Source organism: Filicampus tigris, chromosome 5 (assembly GCF_054856515.1).
Source record: "Filicampus tigris isolate MCC_2025a chromosome 5, RoL_Ftig_1.0, whole genome shotgun sequence".
Taxonomy (NCBI): domain Eukaryota; kingdom Metazoa; phylum Chordata; class Actinopteri; order Syngnathiformes; family Syngnathidae; genus Filicampus; species Filicampus tigris.
Genome location: NC_141221.1, coordinates 6,385,404 through 6,411,068, shown reverse-complemented (window position 1 = coordinate 6,411,068; position 25,665 = coordinate 6,385,404). Strand labels below are relative to the sequence as shown.

General features: G+C 41.3%; 1 protein-coding gene across 4 annotated transcripts in view; it reads left to right on the top strand.

Annotated features, from left to right (window-relative positions):
• The window catches only part of pde4d (phosphodiesterase 4D, cAMP-specific), a 164,228-nt gene that overhangs the window by 37,438 nt on the left and 101,125 nt on the right, over positions 1-25,665 (top strand). For 2 of the 4 annotated variants that reach the window (XM_086030967.1, XM_086030966.1), the window contains exon 1: positions 14,903-15,716. The exons of the other annotated variants lie outside the window; for them this stretch is intronic. In XM_086030967.1, the coding sequence (XP_085887093.1) occupies positions 15,454-15,716 (263 nt within the window). In that variant the 5' untranslated portion in view covers positions 14,903-15,453. Of the gene's footprint in view, positions 1-14,902; positions 15,717-25,665 lie in introns of those variants that run through there. 4 annotated transcript variants of the gene reach the window in all.

Here is a 25,665-nt window from a genome sequence, read left to right as displayed (position 1 = left end):
TTTTTTGTTCACAATTATTATGGGCACATCCTTACGCCACGCAAAAAGTTACATTTCAAACCGATAACACTAAGCATTTAAGTAACAGGCCATTGCAAAAAAGGTGTTTTTCTGGGGTAACAGGTTAGAATGAACCTCAGTAGTGGGCTCGCTATGAGTATTCCAGTGAGTGGGATTGACACCATGTAAGTCACGCTTCTGTCTCGGACTTCTTTTTTTTTTTTTTTTTTTTGTGCATGACTGCATGGTGGTTTCTTGTATACTGTAATAAATTAGAGGCACTAGATTTTTTTTCCACAGATCATATATATCATGTTGATGACTGTTCTAACAATTATTTTTTTGAAAAGTGTTGTTTTTTTTCCCCCCTCTCCCTCTTTAACTTAAAAACACATGCCAACATCTGGCCATACATTTTGTTACCAAAAATGAACAGTGTTGCTATTTTGTGTAGCTTTAGCACAAAGACACAAAATTCAAACCTCATCAATTGTGACGCAGTGAAAAAAGCAGGACTCGTGTCTCTGTCCTGGCTGCTCAGCAGAATACGGCTGTCAAAGAGGAAAATGTCAAATGATTTGCAATTTAGAGGTGGTATAAAAAGAAGGCAGTACTCACATCTGTCATGGCTGCTCAGTGCCGTAAGGCTGTCAAACGGGACAAATGTAATGATGACCATAGAGTCACCAATGCTAGTTATTTACGGGGTTCAGTAAACCCCGCCTTCTCATGCTTTGCAAACTCACCAACAGTAAACCTCCTCCATCGCCAGGGTTAAGTTACAGACCACCCCAGTGAAATATTGGCGGGTTGGGAAACATGTACATGTTGTATAATGTACAATGTTGAACAATAACATGCCGCCCCCTAGATGTGGAAAGTATAATTACACCCCAAAACAACTAACTACTTAGTTAGAATTGGACAAGAAAAAATTGTGAAATAGCGGCACCAAAATATATAACCCTCATAACCCGCGATGGCGCAGGGGTTACTGTATTCGTTTTTTTTTCTGTGCAACCCATAGTTTGGGATGTATGTATAAATTTATGGCATTAAAAAATAAAATAAAATAAAAAAAATTAAAATAAGGTTGCGTCAGATTTTTTTGCCTTTGACCTTTGTCTCTATCCCCCGAGAATAGCAAACGATTACTGTAGCATAGCGACACAAGCATGACTCATGTCTTTGTCCTTTTTTTTTCCAGAGGGAAAAAAAATTGATGATGGCCACGTGATGTGTGCTGTGTAAGAATCTGTCTGCTCGGTGTAAGGGTATGTGCATTTCTCTGAGACATAGTGGTCTATAAATAAAAATGGAGTAAAGCCATAACCCCTTTTGGCGTGCTCCCATGTGGACATCTCTATGTGCAGGCAGACCCAGCATGAACCCATCATCAGGGTCTCTGCCACATGCGCTCAACTCTTTTTAAACAGCGATAAAATGTCTCCTGAGATCTGCACTTGATGTCCTCTGCTCGAGTAGAAGCACGCACTTCATTTGCACACCTGGAACAAGCTGAGGAAAAAGGCCCGGTCTGCATGTTTTTTGACTTGTTCCTCATCTAATTCCCAGCAGACAGTTAACCAACTCAAGGATGCTTGTTTTTTTTTTTGTTTTTGTGTTTTTTTTTTCAACAAGCAGTTGTCTCCCAAGTGTTCACTTGGAATTATTTTACTTTTGAAAAAATAGTATTACGCTTGTCAATAGAGGAGAAACATACAATTTAGTTCAAATCATTTGGGTCATGTAGAAAGCATTATTACCTTATAGGGAAGGGAAGATCGTGACCCAAATCACATCCAACTATCCATCCATCCATCCAACCAATGTTCTATAATATTTGTTGTCATTTGTCCATCATCGTCTTGGAATTTAATCATTTAAAGACACACAAATGGTGACTAATTCATGAAAAGAGGTAGTGAGAGTGGGGACTGGGAGTGTATACAGGGATAGGGAGATCATACACGCGACTGAGCAACAATCTGTTTGCCTATCCAACCATCCCTTTTCTACCGCTTTAAATGTTCATTTTATTAACAGTTTTCTTTCCTTGCGTTTTCTTCTGACTATATTTCGTGGTCACGTTTTATGAGCCGGAAGTGCAATATTTTCATTTTGGTAAAGTACAACCTCAATTCATTCTGCGATGCTGATTGACCTGCTCTCTGGTTGACTCTCAAAGCGATACTTCCCATTTAGATCATTTTTTTTCATCAGAGATGACAGTAAACTTTTCTAAATGAGTATTTTTGCGCTTAATCCGCATCAGCCCTAGTTTAGTAATACTACGACTAAGACTACTACTAATATGTAATATATTTAGTAATATTTATGAATTAAGGATTAGGTTCAGCAACAGCTGGAATTTTTTTTCTGATACGTCAGCTATAAATTGCAACGCATAGTAAAATCCGTATTGTGCAAGCTTTTATTGGGGAAATTTAAAGGCTCAATGTGTAAGATTTAGAGCCATCTATTGGTGAACTAATAGAATGCAACGACCTAAGGTCAACGCGCATGCATTTTGAAGCGCGTGCACGACGGTGCCTCAGGGAGACCACGTGTCGCAATCCTACCACCAATTTCTTCAGCAGAGGTACAAGCAAAATGTTAGCGCAAATGACTTCTAGTATTCCCTCAAGTGACAAAGTAAGTGCATTGCATGTGTTACACATGCTGTAGTCATGATGTCATGAAGTCATAAAGTTTGTTTGTCTCCTTCGGTGTACCCGTAGCAGAAAGATGGCGGCGAGACCCGGCACCCTATGTAATATAATTAGACATGACTTCACCTATGATATAACTTTTTTTTTTTTCCATATTACTGAAATTATTAGTGGGTTTTCAAAATGAATGAACTTTGAAAAAGAGAAACGTGCTAGAAAAAAAAGTAAAGACATTTTTTAAATCAATGTAAAACAAATGGGCCATTTCTATGTACAATTTGCTGTTGACCAGTGTAATCGGGCCTAATTTTTGCCCGATTCGGATCAAAGTTAGCCAAGGCTTGATTATCAGCACTCTGTAAATGATGAGCGATAATCTTGTGCTTTGGGGTGTGTTAAGCAGGGCTGTTGAAATTAACACGTAAATAACACATTAATGCAAATTCCATTTAATGCCAATGAACACATTAGCCTTAAAGAGGAAATACACCCAAACATATTTTTTTCAAGAATATGTTCTATGCATGCCCACTAGTTGAAACAAGGCATTCTGATGAATATTGCGTTTGTGGAATAAGAGTTAATCCACCCCTTTTTAGCCATCTCTGGGGCGGCCATTTTGTCACTTCCGTCGGCTGAAAATGACATCACAGTGTCAGATAACGACCAATCACGGCTCAGCTTTAGAAAACAGGCGAGCTGTGATTGGTCGTTCGCTGAGCCCTGGGTAGTTGTGATGTCATTTTCAGTCAACAGAAATGACAAAATGGCCGGCCCCCTGAGATGGCTAAAAACGGGTGGATTTTGCTGCTTAACTCATATTGCGCAAAAGCACTATTAACCAGAATGCCGTGTTTCAACTAGTGGGCCTGCTGGGAACATATTCTTGAAAAAAATATGTTTGGGCTGATTTCCGCTTTAACTGTCTTTGTGCTGCTGATGTGTGTATGCTTTGTTTAGTGTGCTGTGCTGCCTTGGCCTCTTTGGGGCTGTGTGATGCACGCATGCAGATAACACATCTAGTTGGTAGTTAAACGGCCAGTAGAAGAAAGTCATAATTTAACGTCGTTTTTCCACAGAGTATGCGCATAGTCTGTGAGTGTGTTCAGCTGAACTCTGTATTGCACGTCAGGGTTTTCAATAGTAAATAATTGAACAGGTTTAACATAAGCAATTGTTGGCCCTGACTGTTTTTCCGATTGCCGATTGCTTTTAACAAATCCAGCCCCACAGGATAATCACAGAATCGGGCCTTTGCTGACTTTGATCACGTGTGACGGGAAAATGCTCAAATTTGGCCAATTGTCTGTATCTGTGTAGCCTCCTTTTAAAAAAAAAAAAAAAAAGGAGCACAAGCAGTAAGCACACGCTTACTCGTTTACTGCTTGTCATGTGTGTGGTGTTTCACATTTAAAAAAAAAAAATAGGAAAGATGTTAAAAATGAGTATGTGTATACACCCCGCTTACGACTAAGAGCAGCTCAGTTCTCTGTCATTTGTCGTTTTTCGCAACGAATCCTTATGCTGAAAATAGACTTCATTTTGGAGTCATCTTATTAAACACATGCTTAGCATACATGAGGACTGCGGACAAGAAAGAAAATGGGTCGCTTACGTTATTAGTGTCATCCACACATCACTGAAATGGATTCATACATGATCTTACCGTGACCTCGCTGTCTGCATGCCTTCCTTCATCTCCCTCTTGCACTTAGCTATTCCTTGTTCATTTTGTGAGAAAAGAACATGGCCGTGAGAGTGCATGTACTGTGAAATATGTTTCCCTATACAAAATCATTTAAAGTGAATTGATATGCTTCCTTGCTCAAATTGTCACCACCGCAAATTCAATTGCGATTTACCATTTGCAAACTCACCGATTTTAAATTTTTCAGGGCATACGAAAACTGATTCCACTTGGTTGGAATTTTCTACATCGCTAGCCTAATAGAGTCATTGGCTAAGTCATTGAATGATATCAGAAAAAAAAAGGAGAAACATAATTTTTTGCGAGGAAATGGGTACCGTATTTTCTGGACTATAAGCCGCACCTTTATATAAGCCGCAGCCACTCTTTTGAAAAATAAAATAATGAAAAAAATATATATTTAAGCCGCACCGGGTTACAAGCCGCACCTAGCTATGTTGAAAAATGTGGCATTTACTGCATTTACAGAATGATTTTGAACTGATCTACATGCATGTTCCTGAACAGATTCTTTGCTAACATGGCAGCAATTCTGCTGATTAAAACGGAACAGACCCAAGGGAAAATAAACCGTATGTATTTATCTTTATTTCTCGTGTTTGAAATGAAAAGTCACTTTAATCATCTTTGTTGAAACCCACAAAGTCATCTTCAATGTTGAAAATTTGATATTTACTGAAGTTACAGAACGATTTTGAACTGTAATTGTAAATGTATGTACCTGAACAGATTCTTTCCTAACAGTGGCTTTTAACACGGCAGCAACTTTGCTGATTAAAACGGAACAGAACCAAGAGAAAATAAACAGTACTGACCTTCATTTCACTTTTCGCTGCCGCCTCCAACGTCTCGCCATGGATTAATTGACGCTAAAATTGAGTGCAGCAGCGCGGATTCCTTCCTGCATAGCAAGATTGATGGCCTTCAACTTAAAACTTGCATCATACGAACTTCTTCGTGTGGGTTCCATGATGAAGGGGCAAGGATCTGAAAATAATTAACTGTTTATAATTTGTCATCCGTGTTCCATCGGCTAAATAGAAATTAGCGTATTCTTCTTTGCATGGATTTTTTTTTCTTAGTTTTGATTCTAAATCCGGTTAGAGCGCCCCTAGCGGTGGAAGAAAAATCCACAGAATAGCTGCACCTTTATAAGATGAATGGTTCAAAATCTAGGAAAAAAGTAGCGGCTTATAGTCCGGAAAATACGGTATTTTACATTGATATTGTAGAAGTAAGTTTTAAATGACTTGGGCAGTTATGCTATGAGACTTACGGTACCGCAGGAACAGATGGGATCTCGAAAGCCACGTTGCTTCTTCCTGGGACCATCATGACAGTAGCTGGCGGCTATTTGCGGCGCTGCCCTCAACTTCCCTTGTCCCCCACCCCCTCTCCCTCCACGTTTGTGTGCATGTATTCCTCATCCATGTGCTCATTCTTATTCATGCGTTTACTTTCACCCGGCGTCTGTTACCGGCCGCTTTCAGCTCCTGTCAGACTTGGCAAGCTGCTCCCGCTCATTTACCTCCCATACCTTCCTCCCGCCTCCTCCTGGTCTTCTTCCCACCTGGTCCATTTCCCACTTCTGCCAAAGCCAAAACACATGCATATAGGCAGACCTGTGCAACAAATGCACCAGAAGAAAAAGCGCACACACTTAGGCTTGTCGCTGTGCTGAGTGTATACCTTTTAATCAAAGCTTCCAGGAGTGCGCTAATAGATCCCGGCCCTGGGTCTGTAATATTACTTCTTTCCTCGACAGTGAGGACTCCCCGAGGTTCGGCTTCATGAGTCATTATTCCGTCAAAGGCACGCTGCCCCTGACTCGTAATGCCTTGGAAATTGCAATAGCCTCTCAACGATATATCAGGCGAATTATGAGTGAGAGATGTGTGTTCAATATGTAGTTATTCCATTCATTCGAGAGATGCTGTGGATTTAGCAAGTGAACACATCACTGGCGAATATTTTCTCTTTTTAACACCAGATTTTCTCATGAATTCACTGCCAGACACTTTCAGACCCTCTTTTACCGTAAGGTTTGAAAAAAAAAATTGAAAAACATTTATAAATAAATTACTGGGATTGAATGACTGCATTGTGAAAAGACAATTCGTCTTTGGCAGTGAATGAGTTAAGAAAAAGAAGTCAAATGTAACCTGAATTTTATATAATCATTCAAATGCAAAATAAATACATGAAAATGTTAAAAGTATTGTACATGGGAAAAAATACAATCATTTGGTTGGAAGTGTACATCCCATTGGGAATCGGTGCCAAATTCAAGGCCCGCAGGCCAGTTCCATTTAGTCACAGTTTTTCTTGTGTACAAAGCGAGGCATAAAAAGGGCCAATTATTAGGGCTGCGCACAAATCGGCGGTGACTCGAATTGAGATGCAAATTGGCCATCAAAAAGCAACTTTGAGTCAGAACGAACCATAGCATACTGTCGCATGTATTGTCACAGAGAGATGTTTAACTTTAAATGGCAACACTCATGTCTCAGTATGTGTGACATGCGGATTGAGGGGTGGACATGTTTTATGAAAAACGTGTTGCCATCAAGCACAACACCCGGAATTGTTTGTGTGTGCGTGGCGATATCTAGCCGGGCGGATGAACATTAAAAAAAACTGTAAATCATTCGGTCAACAAAAGCCAATACCTAGCAATACCTTTGTTGTTACTTGGCTGTTGGCCTGTAACGCCGTGCTAGCAACAAACGAAAGGAGTTTACAAACTTGGACACTGGACCCAAGAGATGAACTAGCTTAGCGCTAGCTACAACAGGCTAGTACAACACAACATGGATGGATTCAAAACGGGACCAAAAGGGGAAAAAAAAACACGCTGGGTTCTCCTGTTGGCCTCGTACATCGAGGAATTTTGTAGGTTAAACGAAGTAGTAAGGAAATCTTTCTTTAGGTTGATGTGGCTCAACACTTCGGTGCACATACCATAATGCATTTTCAGAAGGGTGAATATGAGGCTTTGTAAAGCGATTTGGACAATGTATATTCTAGATAAATTGTTTCAATGAGATCCCATCTACCATTTTGATCAAATCAGAGTTTTCCTTTGTTGGACTATGATGTTTTTCGGCAAAAGTACAATGAGGAACCCATTCGACTTGATTCGAAACTTATTGGTGAATGTCAACAGGAATAGCGAATGGAGATTTTTTTGCTTTTAGATGCTCACTGAGTAGAAGTCTCATACATGGACACCCATGTTTTGTTTGACTTAGGTGGGATTTTGTTTCCGGAACTATGGTGCACTTACAAAGGGTAGTCACATTAAATACTTGACACTTATATGTATGATAGTACCGGTAATAGCTTAGATCTATAGAGCGGCTTTCGAGGGACCCAAGGGCACCCAACAATAACTCATGGATGTAATTAAAATCTATATGTGCGCGTGTGTATGTATAATATGACATTTTTATTGACGTGTGATGCTACTTCTATTCAGTCGTTAGGGGCATTTGTGGAGCTCGGATATGCAAAATCGGACACCTCTTTAACCCAAGTGACGCTATCATTCACAATTTATGTCTTTACTTGACACTTGGCCAGCGCCATTTGCTCTGTTTTTTTTAGGCCAGAAGGGGTGAAGGTGGGGGCCTCGTGGGTTGGTTTGGACCATTGACCCAATGTGGGACGACCACTCAGTGTCACTATGGCAGCTGTGCTAGCCGGCGAGCGGGACTGCTGTACCTGGCAATGTGATGGGGGCAATAAGGAAAGCAAACACAGAAAGTAGGTTAAAGCATCTGTGTGCTGTACTGTAACGTTTGCACTCATTTATGTTTCCTATTAGACATGTTGTGCAATTTTTGTATATTTGTATGTTTTGTAAAGTATATATATTTTTTACCACGTCCCCAAATGCAAATATAGCATTCCCCTACTATGTCACGATACATTGTGTGCACCCGTGCAATATTTGTTTACTGGAATGCCCTCGCATGTGGGAAAGAGGAGCTGCGGTTGCTGATGCACTTTTCAGCCGTTTATTGAATACTGGGAGAACAGTAAAACCCCAAACCCCAATGAGCAAACTCAAGCAGGAGCTGATATGAAGCCACCCCACCAAGCTCCGCCTCTTAAAGGGACATGCCTACACAGAGACGAGCCTATGTGCTTGCAATGAGGGTTTGTTACCCCTCCGCGCCCTGATTGCAAACGAATGGCACTTGTGCAAAGCCACTTCCGGCCCATTGCTTGAAAGTGGCACTGGATCTTCACCAAGGCTGGTGTCCGAGTCTTGGGTAGAGTAATTTGGTTTTCGGGAGGTGGCTATTTAATAAATGTGGGGGTAATTTATTCAAGAAGAAATGCTGAGAAGAAGAATTGCTGCCTCACAGAAATTTTATTTTTTCACACTTAATGGGTGAACAGGCACACCAGAGACCCAACTATTTGTAGACAAACAATACAAATACATTTTCCGTATTCCCCCATATTGGAAATAAATGAGGATTTGCGAGTGTGCTGCATACACCCCCAAAATAAAATTGGATTATTGCCAGAGATGAGCAGCAGAATCACTCAAGGTCTTTTGTCACATCTTTCTGCACTGCACTGATTCTGTGAGGTTCCTAACGCACACACGCAACCGCCCCATTTTTCTTACTCTTCAATGATGAACAAACTCCAAAGTCAAATTCATCCAAAGTGAAGGCTCCATAAATGTTAACACTATAAATATGTGTCAGTCTTCTCAGCACTCACAACCGGGTAGAAATCCAATATGTTTTCTTATATTGTAGTAATAGTGTTGAGTAAGTGACATTTTGAGGAAATTATTGTAGTGCTGTGCACACGCGTAAGGTGATAATGCAAATGAGCATTGTAAGACGGCTATAAATTGCTGCCCATCATATTAGCCAACATGCTGGAGTGAACTGTAGGGAGAGGCGATTGCTGCACCAATGCTGCCGCCTGTTGGTCAACTACAGTTACTGCGATTTAGTTTGGACATTTACAGATTGCCTTATTCACCTTTAAAGGAAAACGTTTTTTTTTTTTCTTTTTTGCATTTTGTTATTGGCAAATTACTGAAAAGGCTACATGTTTGAAGTTACCAAGCATTTATTTACTAGTGTAGAGCACCAAGTTTCACATATTGTTTAACGGGTATTAGAAATTGTATCTACTCTATATCTTATACTCCAAACAGCAAACAGTGGCCTTTATGCTCACACACCTCAAATAGATGTCACAGTTTTCCCTCAGGGGCACTGGCAATCTGGCATCTGTAAAGTAGATGTTGAAATTAAGAAATACAAGCATGTGGTGAAAGCCATAAACCAACCATTATCCAAACTACTTATCCTCATGTCACTCCGTATCATTTATTTAAAGTTTTGTTTTTCTTTAAATGGAAATACATGGTTTTTGTTGGATACCTCTCATATATTCTTCTATTAGTTATTTTACAATATATTTAAAAGTATTTGTAAACTGTTTGAGACAATTAGACAACTAACTTTGCTTGATTAAGGCCTCACTTCTAATAAAGCATGTTACTCTTTGGAGGCAGCCTGATCCCTATATTTGGCAATGTGTTATTGTATTTCCCCTTATAGGCTACTGATGAGAAATAATAATTACTTGTAATTTCAAAGACATGCTGTTTTCAGTGTTCACATTTGTATTGTTTCCAGAGAATTACTGATGACTAAAATTACTATTCACCCCCATTGTATTAAAGTGCAGTGCGTTAAATTTGCCTGATTCCTGATATTCATTGAGCAGTGTCCACTAGAGGGAGCCACAGCATTAGAGCTGATGTGCACACCACTGTAAGGTTACATTTTCAGTGTCCTCTTGTCAAATGAGATAATTACCAACAGTGTACCTAAACTTTGTGTAGTGTGCTTTTAGTGTTGCTCCAGGTCTGTTCATCCACATTCATACGTGTCATTTTATACTGTATGTGCTTAGTACAGTACAGTGTTGTGAGGACCATGCGGAGAGTCTCTTCACTGATAACACCCCACACTCTCGACTGCCCCTGCATAACACCGAGGGGAAAATGCATGTACACTGTTGCTCACTAATGTACACTCATTTTATGTTGTCTTTAGATAAACACTTTTATCCAAAGGGGAAAAAAAGAAGCAGTCTAACCAATGTTTAAATATTATAGTTAAATAGAGTCTCGTTTTATACTATTGGGTATTAGTCACACTTTGTAATGTACCCCTCCACAGTGTGGATAAAGGGTGCCTAAAGAGTGACATTTATAGCCTTCTTTTTGTTGCATGTTGTGCCATTAATGTGATAATTCAGCTGCATTTTGCTGTGGTGCTTTTGTGTCCATTTACGTCATATACTGTGCGTTAGATTTACAGCGTCTCGATTGAAATTGACATCAAAGAGCCCACAGGCACAAATTGGTAAAGACACGTGACCAAACCCAGAAAACATGTGAGCCTTTGGCCACTTTGGTGTCGTGTTCAGTCGACAGAAGGGGGCGCTGCTGTATAAAATGTCAGCCTTCTTGGATGGCTGAAAGCAGGTGGATTGTTTTCACTCTTCAGAGTATTAATCGGAATCCCGTATTTTTACTAGTGGAGGCACAAAGAACATTTTTGACTTGCTTTGCGCATTAAAAGGAAAGTCAACGCAATTCTTTCAAGAATATGTTGAATGCAAGCCCACCAGCCAAGGCATTCTGATAAATATTGCGTTTGTGGAATATGAGTTAATCCACTCGTTTTTAGCCATCTCTGGGGGCGGCCATTTTGTCACCTCTGTCAACTGATAATGACATTACAACTACTCAGGGCTAAATCACGGCTGACTAAAAATGGGTGGATTTTGCTGCTTAACTCATATTCCACAAACGCAATATTAATCCGAATGTTGTGTTTCAACTAGTAGGCCTGTTGGGAACATATTATTGAAAAAAATATGTTTGGTTTGATTTCGCTTTAACTGCAGACTGTTTCTGTTGTGTTACTGTTCTTAGTCCCACAAGCTTTTTTCGCTGTCTTCTGCTTGCCTGAGCTCATGTCATTTTCCATACGTGACAGAAAAACATTGTACAACCTACCATATATGAGAGTACCATTTTGGCGGGAAAAAAATTATGCGCACAGGATACATAAAAAAATATTGTTTTACACTTGATGTAGAGAAATATTTGGTCATGCATTTTTTTGGTCATTCGTTGGCATTCCCAAGAGCCATAACAGTATGCAAAAATGAATGAATGAACAAATAAATAATGCAACATGCATGATGTGATTAAAATACAGCTGCCTGTGACCTTACACTTGGCCAGCAGGTGATTTTGTGTGCACATAAAGCTTCGAGAGAAGCTCTTTCTCTAACCAAGTGGCTCAAGTAGTCTGATGCCTCATGAGGCTTCATCTCACTGTCACTTCTTTGCAGTCAATTAGCCTGAAGTGTAGAAAGCGTTGACATCGCCAGACACTGGATTTCAACCCTGGTGATGCGCATCCAGGCCTCTCTTTTGACATTTTCCAATCAGTTTTGTCTTCAGCAAGCGAAATGCATGCTCAGTTGGATTCAGATCAGGTGATTGGCTTGGCCATTTCATAACATTCCACTTCTTTGCTTTGAAAACTCTTATTTTCTTTCACAGTATGCTTCAGGTCACTGTCGATCAGCACTGCGAAGCGCTGTAGGAAGCATTTGGCTGAGTATGAGCAGATAAAATTGCCCAAAACACTTCCGAATTCTTCCTAGTACTTTTGTCAGCAGTCACATCATGAGTAAATACAATTTCCAGTTGGAACCTGTTCCATTGGCAGCCATACATTCCCTTTAGGCCATAGAATAGCTGAGCAGCCATTTTTCCCATTACTTTTAGTCACTTAAAAATCAGGAAGTACTGTTATAATTCCCACACGTTTCACATGATTTGGATGTGAATACTTACTTAATTAAATGTGAAATTCTGCACTTAGAACACATTTTGTTGGTATCATTTCAAATCCGTTGTGGTGGTGTTAAGAGCCAAAAAGGTGAATTATGTTGAGGGTGTGGTGGTTCGGGCAAGGGCGTGTAGCATATGGCTGTTTTGGGGAATTTATTCCTTTAACAAATGGTCACAGACTACTGTCTGTATCCCAGTTTTGTTCCTTAAGGATTTTTTAATTTTTTTAATGAATCCAATTTTCCCTCTCCATCTATGTTGCCTCTGGTAACTAGGTGGGGGATGCTCACATTTTGTCACATGTTGATGGCTCAAGGAAAATCTTTTGCAAAGAAAAAGGTCAGAGGAAAAGAAGCAGAAGTGAAGGCGGCGAGGAGAAAAACAGCAGAGTGAGAGGAAAAAAAAAGATGGCCGGCAATGCTGGAACGCAAGCTGCCGCGGCCGAATGTGTCACAGTTTGCGCTTCGCCGAATCAGCGATCCCATGATGTAACGCGCCAGACCGCCACATTGCAGCAGTTCAATTCATTTGAACGTCATTACGCTGAATTGTTTCCCACAAGCCAGCATTCTCTGTGAAGGAGTCACAGGGTTGAATAGACGAGGCCAAGATTGGCAGACAAATGGCGATCGTGATGAAGATGAATGCTTTTATGCTGCCTTGGAGAAGTAGAACTGCTACGTTAATCTAGAATGATGGGCAAGAAATGGCGCTTATGTCATGCCTATGCTGCTTTGCAGCCACTAGAGGGCGTACTCATGCAGTATCCGAGAATTCTTTGATGATGCTGTGGCATGTTAACCAATGGCATGGTCCATTTCATTTCGTTCGTTCTTGGCAAAAGCTCACTTTTTGAGGTGATGTTGGCAGAAATGGCTGACATCTGGCTGTAAATGGACTGATGATAACTATGACATTGTCGCTGTCATGTGAAAAACGCTTATCTCCATTTTCTTTCATTTTCTTATTTTTTTACATGAATCATGTTTCCGCATTACAGACATCGCATTAAAGTGAAAATTTAAAAAGTTTCTAATAACGGAGATAAGTGTTTTTCATAGGACAGCGACGATATGCTGTAATGTCCTCAATTGTCCCTCCTTGTAATTTCAGCATATCCCGTCATTTACATGCAATTTTGCGGGGGAATTTTCAGTCTATTGATGATTTTTGGCTGTTTGGAAAACTTATATGGAACATTTAATAATTTTCCCAGAAGAAACGAATGAACTAGAAATACTGTTAACCCATGCTATTTGTGGGGGCTAAGGACTGAGCCTTGCCGCTAGGAGTGTAACAAAAAACGGTGTGAACCGGAAAACCGTTTTTTGATTTAAAAGATCAAAGACAGAGATTTCTGTCTGCTGCCCTGGTGCAGGTTGCAAAATCGCGCTAGCATAAACATACTTCCCTGACACCATATACTATTTACCTGTTAGCAAGGGTTTAGTGCCATCTTGTGGCGTATTTTAGATCCCCCCCCCCCCAAAAAAAAGTGAATCACCGAGAAGAGGTGCCACAGAAATAAATAAATGAATAAATAAATACAAATAAGTGGGGGAGTATTGTAATATGTACCAGGTTCAAAAAGCTTAAGCAACTCAACAGGTATTAAAAAAAATCAAGTGTGAAAACAGCTAAAAACAACCAAACAAACAAACCCACATAATTAAATAAAATAAACTACTCACAAATGATTATGATTCGACATACCTATAAGCATTAGCTAGCCGCTATTGGCTGTCTCCTCTTCCGTGTGGTCCTCTTCACATCCTCGGCAAGTAGGCACAATGTATCGAAAAAATATCGACATCGCGACTGGCATATCGCAAAGATATGCAATCATTTTCACATGAAATTGTATGCTTTTAAATGAATTTGAGAAGTCAGAAGTCAAATTATTATTGACTGCATTATAGTGTTTCAGGGCTTGAAAGTGGCTCTGCATCTTCTCATGCCATAGCTGGTCATATTGTGTCAAGAAAACCTTTGTGTGATTAGGAAATAATGTAAATTAGGAAGTGCAGAATGGCTCGCTCACACACTTTCCGAAATAGGAGGATAACAAAATATTCAAATGTTTAATTTCACACTTGATGGGTGGGCAGGCACTCCGCGGACGCAGCCACTTGCAATTATGTTTTTATTTGCGATTTGCTGCTGTCACGAAAGTCCATTCTCCGTAGTATGTCCCCTCTGAAGTATTGCATGCGTAGGCACACGCTCGGCATTTTCAGCCGCTCCTCCTCACATCTTGATGTCGAGCCTGCCTTCGGCTTCCGCAATAACTCATGCGGGCTTTTAGCGCCGCACAGCTCCGCTCTCAGAAGGAGACTTCTCTTAAAACATCTTCACAGCATCACTCAAGCACACTATATTCCTCCCTCTTTTTATCCTTTATTAAACACACACCGCACACACACACACACACACGCCGCGTACAGCTCCAAAGGATCAGTATCTTGTAAACTGGCTGCAGTCAGCAGTCATTTTCTGTGTGTTTGCGTGTGTGTGTGTGTGTGTGTGTGTGTCAGGAGGAAAGATGAGAGGAGGAGGAGGAGGAGGAGGATGGATGAATTGCTTCGATTGGATGATGCAGAACTCCAGGAAGGCTGACTGGATTTAGTCGCACTGGGCTGGTGATGGTTCCCAGTGGTTGGATTTCACCAAAGCAGTGGTGCGCCGTTCAGGGGGCACGCGCTCATTGATTTAGTTCAACTCCTGTCAGATTTGGATTTGCCAGACTGTGCCGCTGCTCTGAAAGACGGAAATCCCTTTTTTTTCTCCCCCTTTTTTTTTTTTTTTTTTTTTTCTTCTTCCTGCCGCCCTCTCTCCTCTCTTGCATCGTCCCCTCATCTTCTCACAGCAGACATCCAGTGTAGTGTTGCAGACAAAGGCAGCAGCCTGCCTCCTTGAGCATCTCTTGACAAGGAGAGAGGAGGAAAAAGAAGGGATTTTAACATTTTTTTTTTTTTAACCTGGCAGCATTTTTTTTTTTTTTTTTTTTTTCACTATCCGAAGGAATTTGGGAAGGTGAAGGGGTTTTGCAGATTCTTCACTATATGGACTGAGACAACCGAGGTGATTTGGTCTTTCGATCCCGGGCATATTCCTGGTGCTACTGGTGGTGCTGGTGGCCAAGCCGCGGGCGAGGCATGGCCCAGCAGGCAGCCATGGGGCCGACGCACCAGGACACCCTGGCCGTGCCCCCCATGCCCAAGCACTCGGGCCTGAACGAGGACCTGGTGAAGATCCTGCGCGAGAACCTGCTGCACCCGGAGAGACCTCGAGGACACCGGCGCTCACCCTCCTCCATCTCCCCCCGCCTCTCGCCGCGCAATTCGCCGAGGCTGCTCCGCCGCATGCTGCTCAACAACAACATCCACAAGCAGAGGCGCTTCACCGTGGCGCACACATGGTGAGACGAGATACCGTACCGTACATAATCAAGTGGAAAAAAAACGCGTCCCCTAAAGTGCACTTTACTAGGGAAAACTTTCAAAAACTGCTTGTGGCGGCTGCAGATGTGATGAGATATTTCAGACATTGAACTTACTGTGTAAACTGTTTTCAACCCAAACAGCAGGGCTCCATACTAACTTTTTTGCTACTAGGAGCACAGTTGCCTCTAATCTGAAAATTTTAGGGGCGCAATTAAATCTATCACAAATGAACTTGCAAACTAAATATTCACATTTCTACTCCTTTTCCATTTGATGAGGAAATCGCTGTTGTTGATGGAAATATGGAGTTTGTAACGATAGTGTTTCCTGTTCTTGCATATACTTGCTGTGATGCCCTAGCGTGTGGGAAAGGAAATAGCGATATCTTTAAGCCGTTTAACGAACGCGGGGAGAACATTAAAACAACAAAAACGGGTATTAAAAAAAAAAAAGCAATTTGAATCGGAAAATCGGTTTTATTCTAAAACATGCAAATGCAGAGAATCAAAACCACTTGAATGGTTTCACTTTGAAATGCACCTATCTTTCATTAGAGGAATATTTGAAGGAAATTCCACATTTACAGTAACCTACTGACATATTCATATTGTGAACAACAGGAATCTCATTGCATCATACCCTCACAAAGTGAGCCGTACCATTTCGAATCGAATTCGTAATCCCACTGAATTGAGGCGAATCAAATTGTTCCACTTTAAAATTGAACCGTCCTTGAATCACATCACACCCCATGTATCGAGTTACGTATCGAATCATCTCATATTGGAGAGATGCATACCCCTATTGAGCACACTCATACAGGAGCTGCTGTAGGCACCAGCTCACGCCTGGACACTCACACAGCCTCTTATAATGAATTTTCAAAACGGTCTTTTCATGAGCTTAAATGCAGAGCTGGTCATTCAGTATGTAACGGACCGTTCCGTTTTGCTGACGGTTGACTAATGACGGGAACAATTTTAAAATAGACGGATTAAGCATAGCCGGAAACCCCTTTATTTAGTCCGCCATTTGTCTGCAGTACGTCATTAGTCTACTTTTCGTGGCGAGGCTTCGATGGCCGCGGGGAGGAAAACAGTGAGTTGTTGTTGCTTGGGGGACGGATTTGATTGAGGAGACAGGGGTGCGAGTGAAAGTTTAGTCGGACTCGCCGTTTAAAATCAGAGGCGGACCGGCAGGGTACCCACGCTGCAGTCGGACGCCGAATAACGGACGCTCAATTTTCAGTAAAATGCACAGCTCTGCTTAAATGTTTTAAACTGTGGGAAGGGTGAACCAATTTACAGTGTATAAAAACGGTTTTGATATGGTCTGTTATGGTCTGGAACGTATCCCTCCCGTGAAGAACAGGGTTTCACGGTTCTCAAATATAATCTAATGTTAATCTACTACCAATTTTGAACGGAAAGCCCTCCGTCACTTTATTCCTTCTACATGTTCCTCTTAGTACACCTGCCTGCCAGCAAGTTTTTGGACTGTTAATTAGCGTTCTGTTCATGGCTGTCTGTCAAGCTTGGTTGCGCCCGCCCACACCTCGTGCCTTCATCTATTCCCCGGCCGCTCGCGCCGACGTTCCCTTCCCCTGTTAACCAGTTTCTTCTTCTCCCAACAACTTGCAATATTCCGTTCGAGACGTCATCGGCTGGTGGTCCTTGGTTTACAGCAGTTTTAGCACATCTCAAAGTTACGAATGGCACGCAATGAACTCGGTTGCGTATTTGATTTGCTGCATTTCTTTGTTTTTGTGATACTTTTTATTTCAAAAGCTTTGCCGTACTCAAAATATGTGGTCATCCTCGGGAAAATGTACCATTTTGTCGGGGGTTGCCATAAATCAGCGGTCATTGACGCCCCTTGAAATCTTTAATTCATTAGGCAACAACAAATTAAGTAGAAATGTGTCTATTGTGATTAAACACACAAAGAAGTCTTAAGCCCTACTTGAAAAAATTGGGTCCAAGCGACCATTTTTGGGTCATATTGTCAATTTCCACGTGCCTTATGATGACGGTCTTGTCTTAGAGATTCGGACTGATTGCTAGCCAATTTATGCTACACATACTGGAGAATTTGGTGATGCTAAATTGCAGTTATTTTGAGTTTCAGCACAACAGTGAAGTTTGATGTCTTGTTGCAAAACACAAAACTCTGAAGTCAGTTCCATTCCCACAAAAAATGTGAGCTTCACCAAACATCTCTATAGTGGTTGGTGGTGGGGATCAAGTATGATCACGAATAGCAAATTTCCGCAAATAATGGACACCCTCCCAAATGTGATTATAACCATCAAAATAGTTTAGGCTATAAAAATACCACAAACTACTATCCCAAAACGCTAACGGCATTTCAAACATTGCTGTACCCTTTGAAATGCTGTAAACTGCTTTTAGCTAAGTGTGACTATAGACAGTGTACAGTATCTATACATACGTGTCAGCAATTCTGATGATGAGGATAATGAATTACAGAATTTCTGGCGCAAGTGTAAAGCAATAAACATATCACTGCACAGCAAACGCAAAGGCGTTTCGTCAATGCGGCTGACTTAGATTGACGTAGCAGTTGGTGCTACAATTTAGCACTGTTTACTGACCCCGGAATCACCGGATCCACACAGTGACTGACGACACAAACCGGCGGTCGTGGATAGCTTTAGCAATGGTTCGTTGAGCTGATACGGATTCCGCTAGTTTTGAGGCCGTGTTTAATCCTGGTTTGGTGACTCTGTTGTGAAACCAAAGCAGATGACATACTGTAGGTGGCACTATTGTATCTATCTTCTCCTGTCTAAATGTCAGTAACAGCAGCAGTGTTAGATTTGTGACTGGATGAGTGAGTACTAGTAGAAAGTTGGGAAGGGAGCGAGTGAGCATGTGTGTAGGTGGAACTTTGACCTACACACAAACAGTCTTATTCCTTACACTGTGGAAGTTTGGTTGAGTGAACGGCTATCTTAGATCTATCTTATCTATCGACTTAGATTTAGACTTCACTTTATTGGTCCCTTGGGATGACTCCCTCAGAGAAATGTTTCAATTTCACAATTAAAGAGACACTACAATACTTGTCATGTGTCATCTTCCAAACCGCTTATCCTGTCGAGGGTCGCGGGGAGGTGCTGGAGCCTCTCCCAGCTGACAATGGGCGAAAGGCGGACGACACCCCGAACTGGTCGCCAGCCAGTCGCAGGGCACACACACAGACACCGTCACTGAGCGGGAACCGATCCCACGCTGCCGGCACACAACTCAGGCGTGTGTACCACTACACCATCAGTGACCTCACTACAATACAATAAATATAAATAAATAAATATTTACACTTTTTTTTCCGGTTCTTTTTTCACTCCTTGGTATTTCTCAAGATTTTCCTGTTTCTTTTTCCTGATGTTGCTATCATTCGGGATTGCTACATCTATCATGATCTGATGTCTTCTGATGTTTAGCCACACCACTATATCAGGCTGGTTGGCTATCACCAGTTTGTCAGTCTGGATCTGGAAGTCCCACAGGATGTTGGCCTGGCTGTTCTCAAACATCTTCTGAGGTATCTTGATTCTAGAACCTCTAGTCCATATTCGGTACAGATGCTCTGATACACTATTCCTGCTATCTGGTTATGCCACTCCATGTACTGTATGCCTTGCCTGCCAGCATCTTACAGCCTGCTGTGATATGCTGCACTGTCTCTGGGGCTTCTTTGCACAGCCTGCACCTGCGGTCCTGTCTGATGTGGTAGACCCCAGCCTGTATTCGACCTTGTGTTTAGGGCTTGTTCTTGTTCTGACATGATTAGTGCCTCTGTGCTCGCTTTTAGTCCAGCCTTTTCCAGCCATTGGTATGTTTACTCGATGTCAGCCACTTCAATTTATTGGTTGTACATGCCTTGCAGGCACTTGTCTTTCCATGACAGTCCATCTGGCTCCTTCTCCTTACTGGGCTTCTGTTACCTGAGGCATTCACTAGGCAGGTCTTCCTTGGGGGCCATCATCTCGATGTGTTCTTGGAGGTTTGCAGTTGAAATTCAGAAAATTATTTATATATATTTGAGACTTTACACCGACCTGATCGAGTGTATCGTAATTGGTCGATATTTTGTATTTTATGCAAAATCGCTAATCGCATCCGTGAAATAGGACATTACAGCAAACACTACCTCGTTCACTCCGGGTTCGTTCTCTGGTGCCGTAGTGTATTTGTGAGCCTGAAAGCTAATCTATTTCTAGCCTTGTCATGGTGTCGTGTGAGTGGAAAACCTTTGCGCTTGGAGGTGAAAGTTCCGCCTCTGTGCCCTCAACCATCCAATCATAAAGTAATAGTGTTTGTGTATTTTATGTCTTTTTTTGACTGGTCAAAACTCCCCAAAACATTTAATTTTACCTAAAAAAAAAAACTAGCTACAGTATGTGTATTATGTAATTTTAACATCTCCTTAATTCAAAATAGCTTTCATCACTCAGCGTAAGCTACGTGAACTTGCAGCCATGCACATTCAGACAGTCAAAGATGCAACCAGCAGGCAGGCCTGTTGTTTGAACAGACACGGAAATAGCTCCGTTGTTGACAGAAGCACCAAAACCTTTGGAAAACAAGGATACGAGATTAACTGTGGGTGTATCATATAAATGGATAAAAACCTATTTGGATAATATCAGTGTGTGCAGCTCAACAACATAAAATCAAATCAACTGAAGGTCACTCATGGGGGACTTTAAGGGTCTGCGCTAGGCCCAAAACTATTCATATTGTATATAAATGACACAACTCTCTCAGAAAATCTGAAACAGCTTCTGACTATTGTGGAAAATGAATTAAACATATTAAAACATTGGTTTGACATAAATAAATGATCATCAAACTTAAACCAAACAAAATTAATTGTTTTTGGCACTAGACCAACTAAAAACGGAGTCAAAATTGAAATAGAAAGAGTGCCTGAAAATACATTCCTTGAAGTACTAATTGATACAAAATTATGTTGGAAGTCACATGTTGATACTGTCAAAAGTAAAATGTCAAAAAAATCATAGGGATTCTATACAAAACCAAGGATGTCCTGAATAAGAAGTCATTATACACATTATATTGTAGATTATTATTATCATACCTGACCTATTGTGTCGAAATATTGGGATACACCTACAACACAACTACTCTCCGTCTTTTCAAACTACAAAAAAAAAGCAATTAGAATTACAAATCGATCAAAATATACCAAACCAAGAAATCCACTATTTATCAAATTAAACACTATGAACTTTTATGATCTGGTTCAATTTAAAATAGTACAAATAATGCACAAAGTACACAATAACCTGCTCTTTAGAGAATGTTGCTGTGATTTAAGGGGCACGAGTCTGTACAAAAAAATCCCAAACAATAACAAACATTAAACAAACATGTTTTTCTGTAAGAGGTTTTAAAATACAATATTTCCCACCGTTCACGATAATAATAATAACCAGAGGGTTTTGCTTTTTTCCGTAATTGACTGAAGCTCTTCCCTAGGGTGATATAGAGGAAATTGGATGTGGCAGCAAATAGTGTCATAACTTCATTATAGATGCATCTTGATTTTAAATGGGAACGTATTAATACACACTCATAGATAGAGCCGGTGTCTTTGTTGTGGTTAATGATGAAAATTAAATACTGGCCAACTAAATGTTTGACACCCACTCCCTCTTGTTAAAAGACCTCTGTGCTTTGTTGCAGCGCTAATATGTGGTACCTGGTCAATACATCGTATTGTTTTTCTGCACCCTTTGATTCTGGCCTTTCTGGGCAAAAGAATGATAGCAGTGCTCCAACTAAATACTTCCGAAACATGAACAGTAGTCATACTGAAGTAGTCCAGTCAGTCTCTGCAGTATCGGAGAATGGCAAAAGGTTGATTGATGGGTTTTGTCCGAGAGTTGCTTTTAAATGCCACATTTTAAAAACTGCTAGAATATTGTGGTATTCTGTTGTTGTTTGTAACACACCTTGGTTTCAGCTGACACATCGGACATACTTGGTCTTGTTTGGCCTTTACCTTTTTGCTTCTTGACCGTTAGCAAATTTAGAATTTTGTTGAATCCTTTCTATGTGGACTCTGCATAATATACGGTACTTCGTCTTCCACTTTCAGGTCATAGCTTTCAGTGTACAGTGGCGCTGGCGTGACCCGTCAGGTTTTGATAGATTTTTACAGTCTAGAGATTTCCCAGACAAGGACATACTTTCCATATAAAAGGATAAGGTTTGCACTCAATGTTAACAGTTAGTTAACAAAACGAAAATTGTTATCCACCCTTTTCCTCGTCAGTAAAATGGGCGTCCACTAGAGGGCGGACTATGCCTGTGAGAACAGTACTGCAGGGAGCGAACGCACATGAAAAAGAGCACTCTACAGCGTTGTGGAGGCTTAGTCATGGCTGCTCCGTGGTCTTTGTTTTTAAAAGAACCCAAGACAACACGTCAGCCGTGCACCTGACCCGGTTAGGGACGGACGAAAACCCACTTCCGTCCATACTTAGTCCGTCCTTTTTAACAGACTTCTCGTCCTCTGTCCGTCCGTCCACAAAATTGGCATCCGTCCGGGATGGACGGACGGAGGGACCTCTCCGTCCATGGCACAAAATGCCCTTCTCTGGAAATTTTCATCCCACTTATAAACCTTGCGGTACTACTGGAAGTCTGATCATGGTTTGCTGATTGTCTCTGTACCAACTGAGCTGCACTGAATTCCTTGGGAGAAATGTGACTCAAACTGCCCGTAGGTGTTGACACGAACCGAGATGTGTCAGCTATGTATGCAAATGCAAGACAAACATCCTTTTTATCGTGACTGTGGCGCTAGGCCCGCAAGAGAGTAGCAGTACGATGGAAGACAACACCTGGCTAATCAAGGCAATGTGCATTTTGGATGTTTTGACATTGAGGGGAAAAAAAATGACAACAATAAGAAGCGTCAGACAGACTAGATACAGATGTGACAGACGAGGAGAGATGTATTGTCGCGAGGGCAAAGGGAGACACAATTTATTTATAAGAGAGCGAGAGACACCAGCGCAATTTACCTCAATCATCTCCTTATTGTTTTACTGCCGCTAGGATTCGCAGAGCCGCTGGGTGCTAAATTCTGTTGACGCGCACACACACACACACACACACTTTAGCCCTCAGTGGTAACACTCCACACTTCATTAAGGAGACAATGCTTCTCGGTGGACTGATTTGGACTGATGTACAACTTTGCTGCTTTTTCGGGGCTAAAGTCGAATGGAAACCGCTTTCAAATTGTTTTCTCCTCTTTCATCAATGCCAATACATTCTAATTAATTTTTTTGGGGGGAAAATGGCTATATTTATGCAACAAATATTACATGACCCTTGATATGATGCAGGGCCCGGTGGGCCAGATTAAAGAATGAAGTGGGCCGTATGTGGCCCGCGGGTCATACTTTACCCATATCTGAGCTAACGGAAGCTGTGCATATGTAAACGGTTCATAATGCGTTTGATATGGGCGGTGCATCCAATGTCATTGCTGTTAGTATTCCAGCTGCTCACGGGGACTAGAGTGTGGCTGTTTAGGATTATAATATCTTGTGAAAAAGCCAGTAGTGATAACAATCAGCAAGATGGTGTGACTCGCTTGAGAGGGATGGAATTGGGGTTTGGTGTCGAGAAAACAGCAGCTAAGTACTGTAAGCGGATGTGGCCTTGACTTGACATAAATGCGGGTCGTGATTGCAAATGAGTTGTGCTGTTGTAGGAGTAATTCAAGTGACAGCCTTTCAGCTTTTCTAACACCTCCGTTACCAGAGCAGAGCACCTGGTGCCACATGTTCACGCGCGGGGATTTTAATTGCCCCGTAAGCCATGTGCGCTTGATAATAACAGCGCTCTGCTTGTAATTTGAATCCCTTGCATTGTGTTGCTACATGTGTACATGAATGTTGATTTCATCAGCGACTGCGCTAGCTGTCAGTGGAGAGCAGACCGCTGCCAGTGTAGGAAAACGATAATGCAGAAGGCCGTTTTTGTGGTTGGTTCGTCAGACCACATTGTGGCCGTTTCTGTAATCGGCAGCTGGCAAGAGCGAGACAGGAGATGCAATGAGGGCTACTGGGCAGTTAATTCCCGGTGCGACATTTGTGTAAGTGTGATAATTTTGTTTGTCTCTTAGTTGGCAAATCGTATTCTGGTTCAGGGAATATGAATTAAGATGTTACATTTCGATTGAGACCATTTACAGTTTGAAAAAGGGGGATGCAGTTATCAAAATACAAAAAAAAAAAAAAAAATCATAGCATAGTATGTAGGAGTATAATAAAAAAAAGATTTGAAACGGAAAATCCGTTTGATTTAAAAGATGCAATTGCATCAAATTGTTCCACTTTAAAATATATTGAGACGCACAACAAGTCGACTTTTGTTGGAGGGATATGTCTAAGAAGGAAATGCCATATTTACAGTACTGACAAGTTCATTCATGTATACGCGTAAAATGACAACTCATTGTATCATACCCTTCTGGGACTCGGGCCTACCGTATCGAATCCAATCATAATCCATCTGACTTTAACTTTAAAATCGAACCTTCAATCGTGTCGCACACCACGTATTGAGATTGTATAAATTGTCTTTCTATTGGAGAGACGCACACCTCTTTAGCATGTCATTAAAAACGAAAAAATGTCTGTTTGACTGTCTGTTAGAAATCTTAGTGCTGAAAACTACCTGCAAGCTAGCCTACAGACACTCAAAAAACAAAAAAACAAAACAAAACATAAAAACTACAGAATGGAAGGCTAGGACGTGAAATGGTAAAAAACAAAAAACAAGGAAAACAAATGAGTTGAATCGAACATATACTTTGACAACATCAGGCTGTCTGTGCATAGAAAATATTTCCATCTGATAATTAATCTTAGTCTGAATTTGCACGTTACTGTAGTTGCTGCTGTTTTGATTAGCAACTGATTTTGATTGGGCTCAAAGTCATTGCATCAGGTCTTCTCAAACTGAGCCAAAAATGAGCCATCCTTGAATCGAATCGCACCCCATGTATTGCTATACCTATCAAATCGTCTTTAATTGGAGGGATGCACACCTCGATTGAATATGATACCTTTCAATTAAATACCTGTAATTGCCAGTTAATTCTCACAACTTCCATGGAGAGTTTCCAAATTGAAATACAAATCTACCCCTTTGCAAACCTTAAAGCGGAAGTCAACGCAAACATATTTTTTTCAAGAATATGTTTTATGCAAGCCCACTAGTTGAAACAGGGCTTTCTGATAAATATTGCGTTTGTGGAATAAGTGTTGATCCACTCGTTTTTAGCCATCTCTGGGGGCGGCCGTTTTGTCATCTGTCGACTGAAAATGACATCACAACTGTTCACAACGACCAATCACGGCTCAGATTCAGAGAACAGGTCAGCTGTGGTTGGTCGTTGTAAGCAGTTGTGATGTCATTTTCAGTCGACAGGAGACAAAATGGCCGCCCCCAGTGATGGCTAAAAACAAGTGCATTTTGCTACTTAACTTATATTCCACAAACGCAAAATTAATCAGAATGCTGTGTTTCAACTAGTGGGCCTGCTGGGAACATATTCTTGAAAAAAATATGTTTGGGTTGACTTACGCTATAAATGGGGCACAGTGTTTTTGGTTATACTTCCTAGCTCCACCAAAAAAACAAACCAACAAGTACCTCTCACTTTTGCAGTATGTGCTTGGTGGAGGTAACAAAATGACAGCATCCACACACTGACTGTTCTGTGCTGACCCAACCCCCCTCCGACCCCCCTCCCACCCCTTCCAAGCGGCAGGCCGACATGCACGACTCCGCTTTGCATTCCCTCCGTCATAGTCGCCGTTTTCAACTTTCCTCCCAACTGACCCTGAAG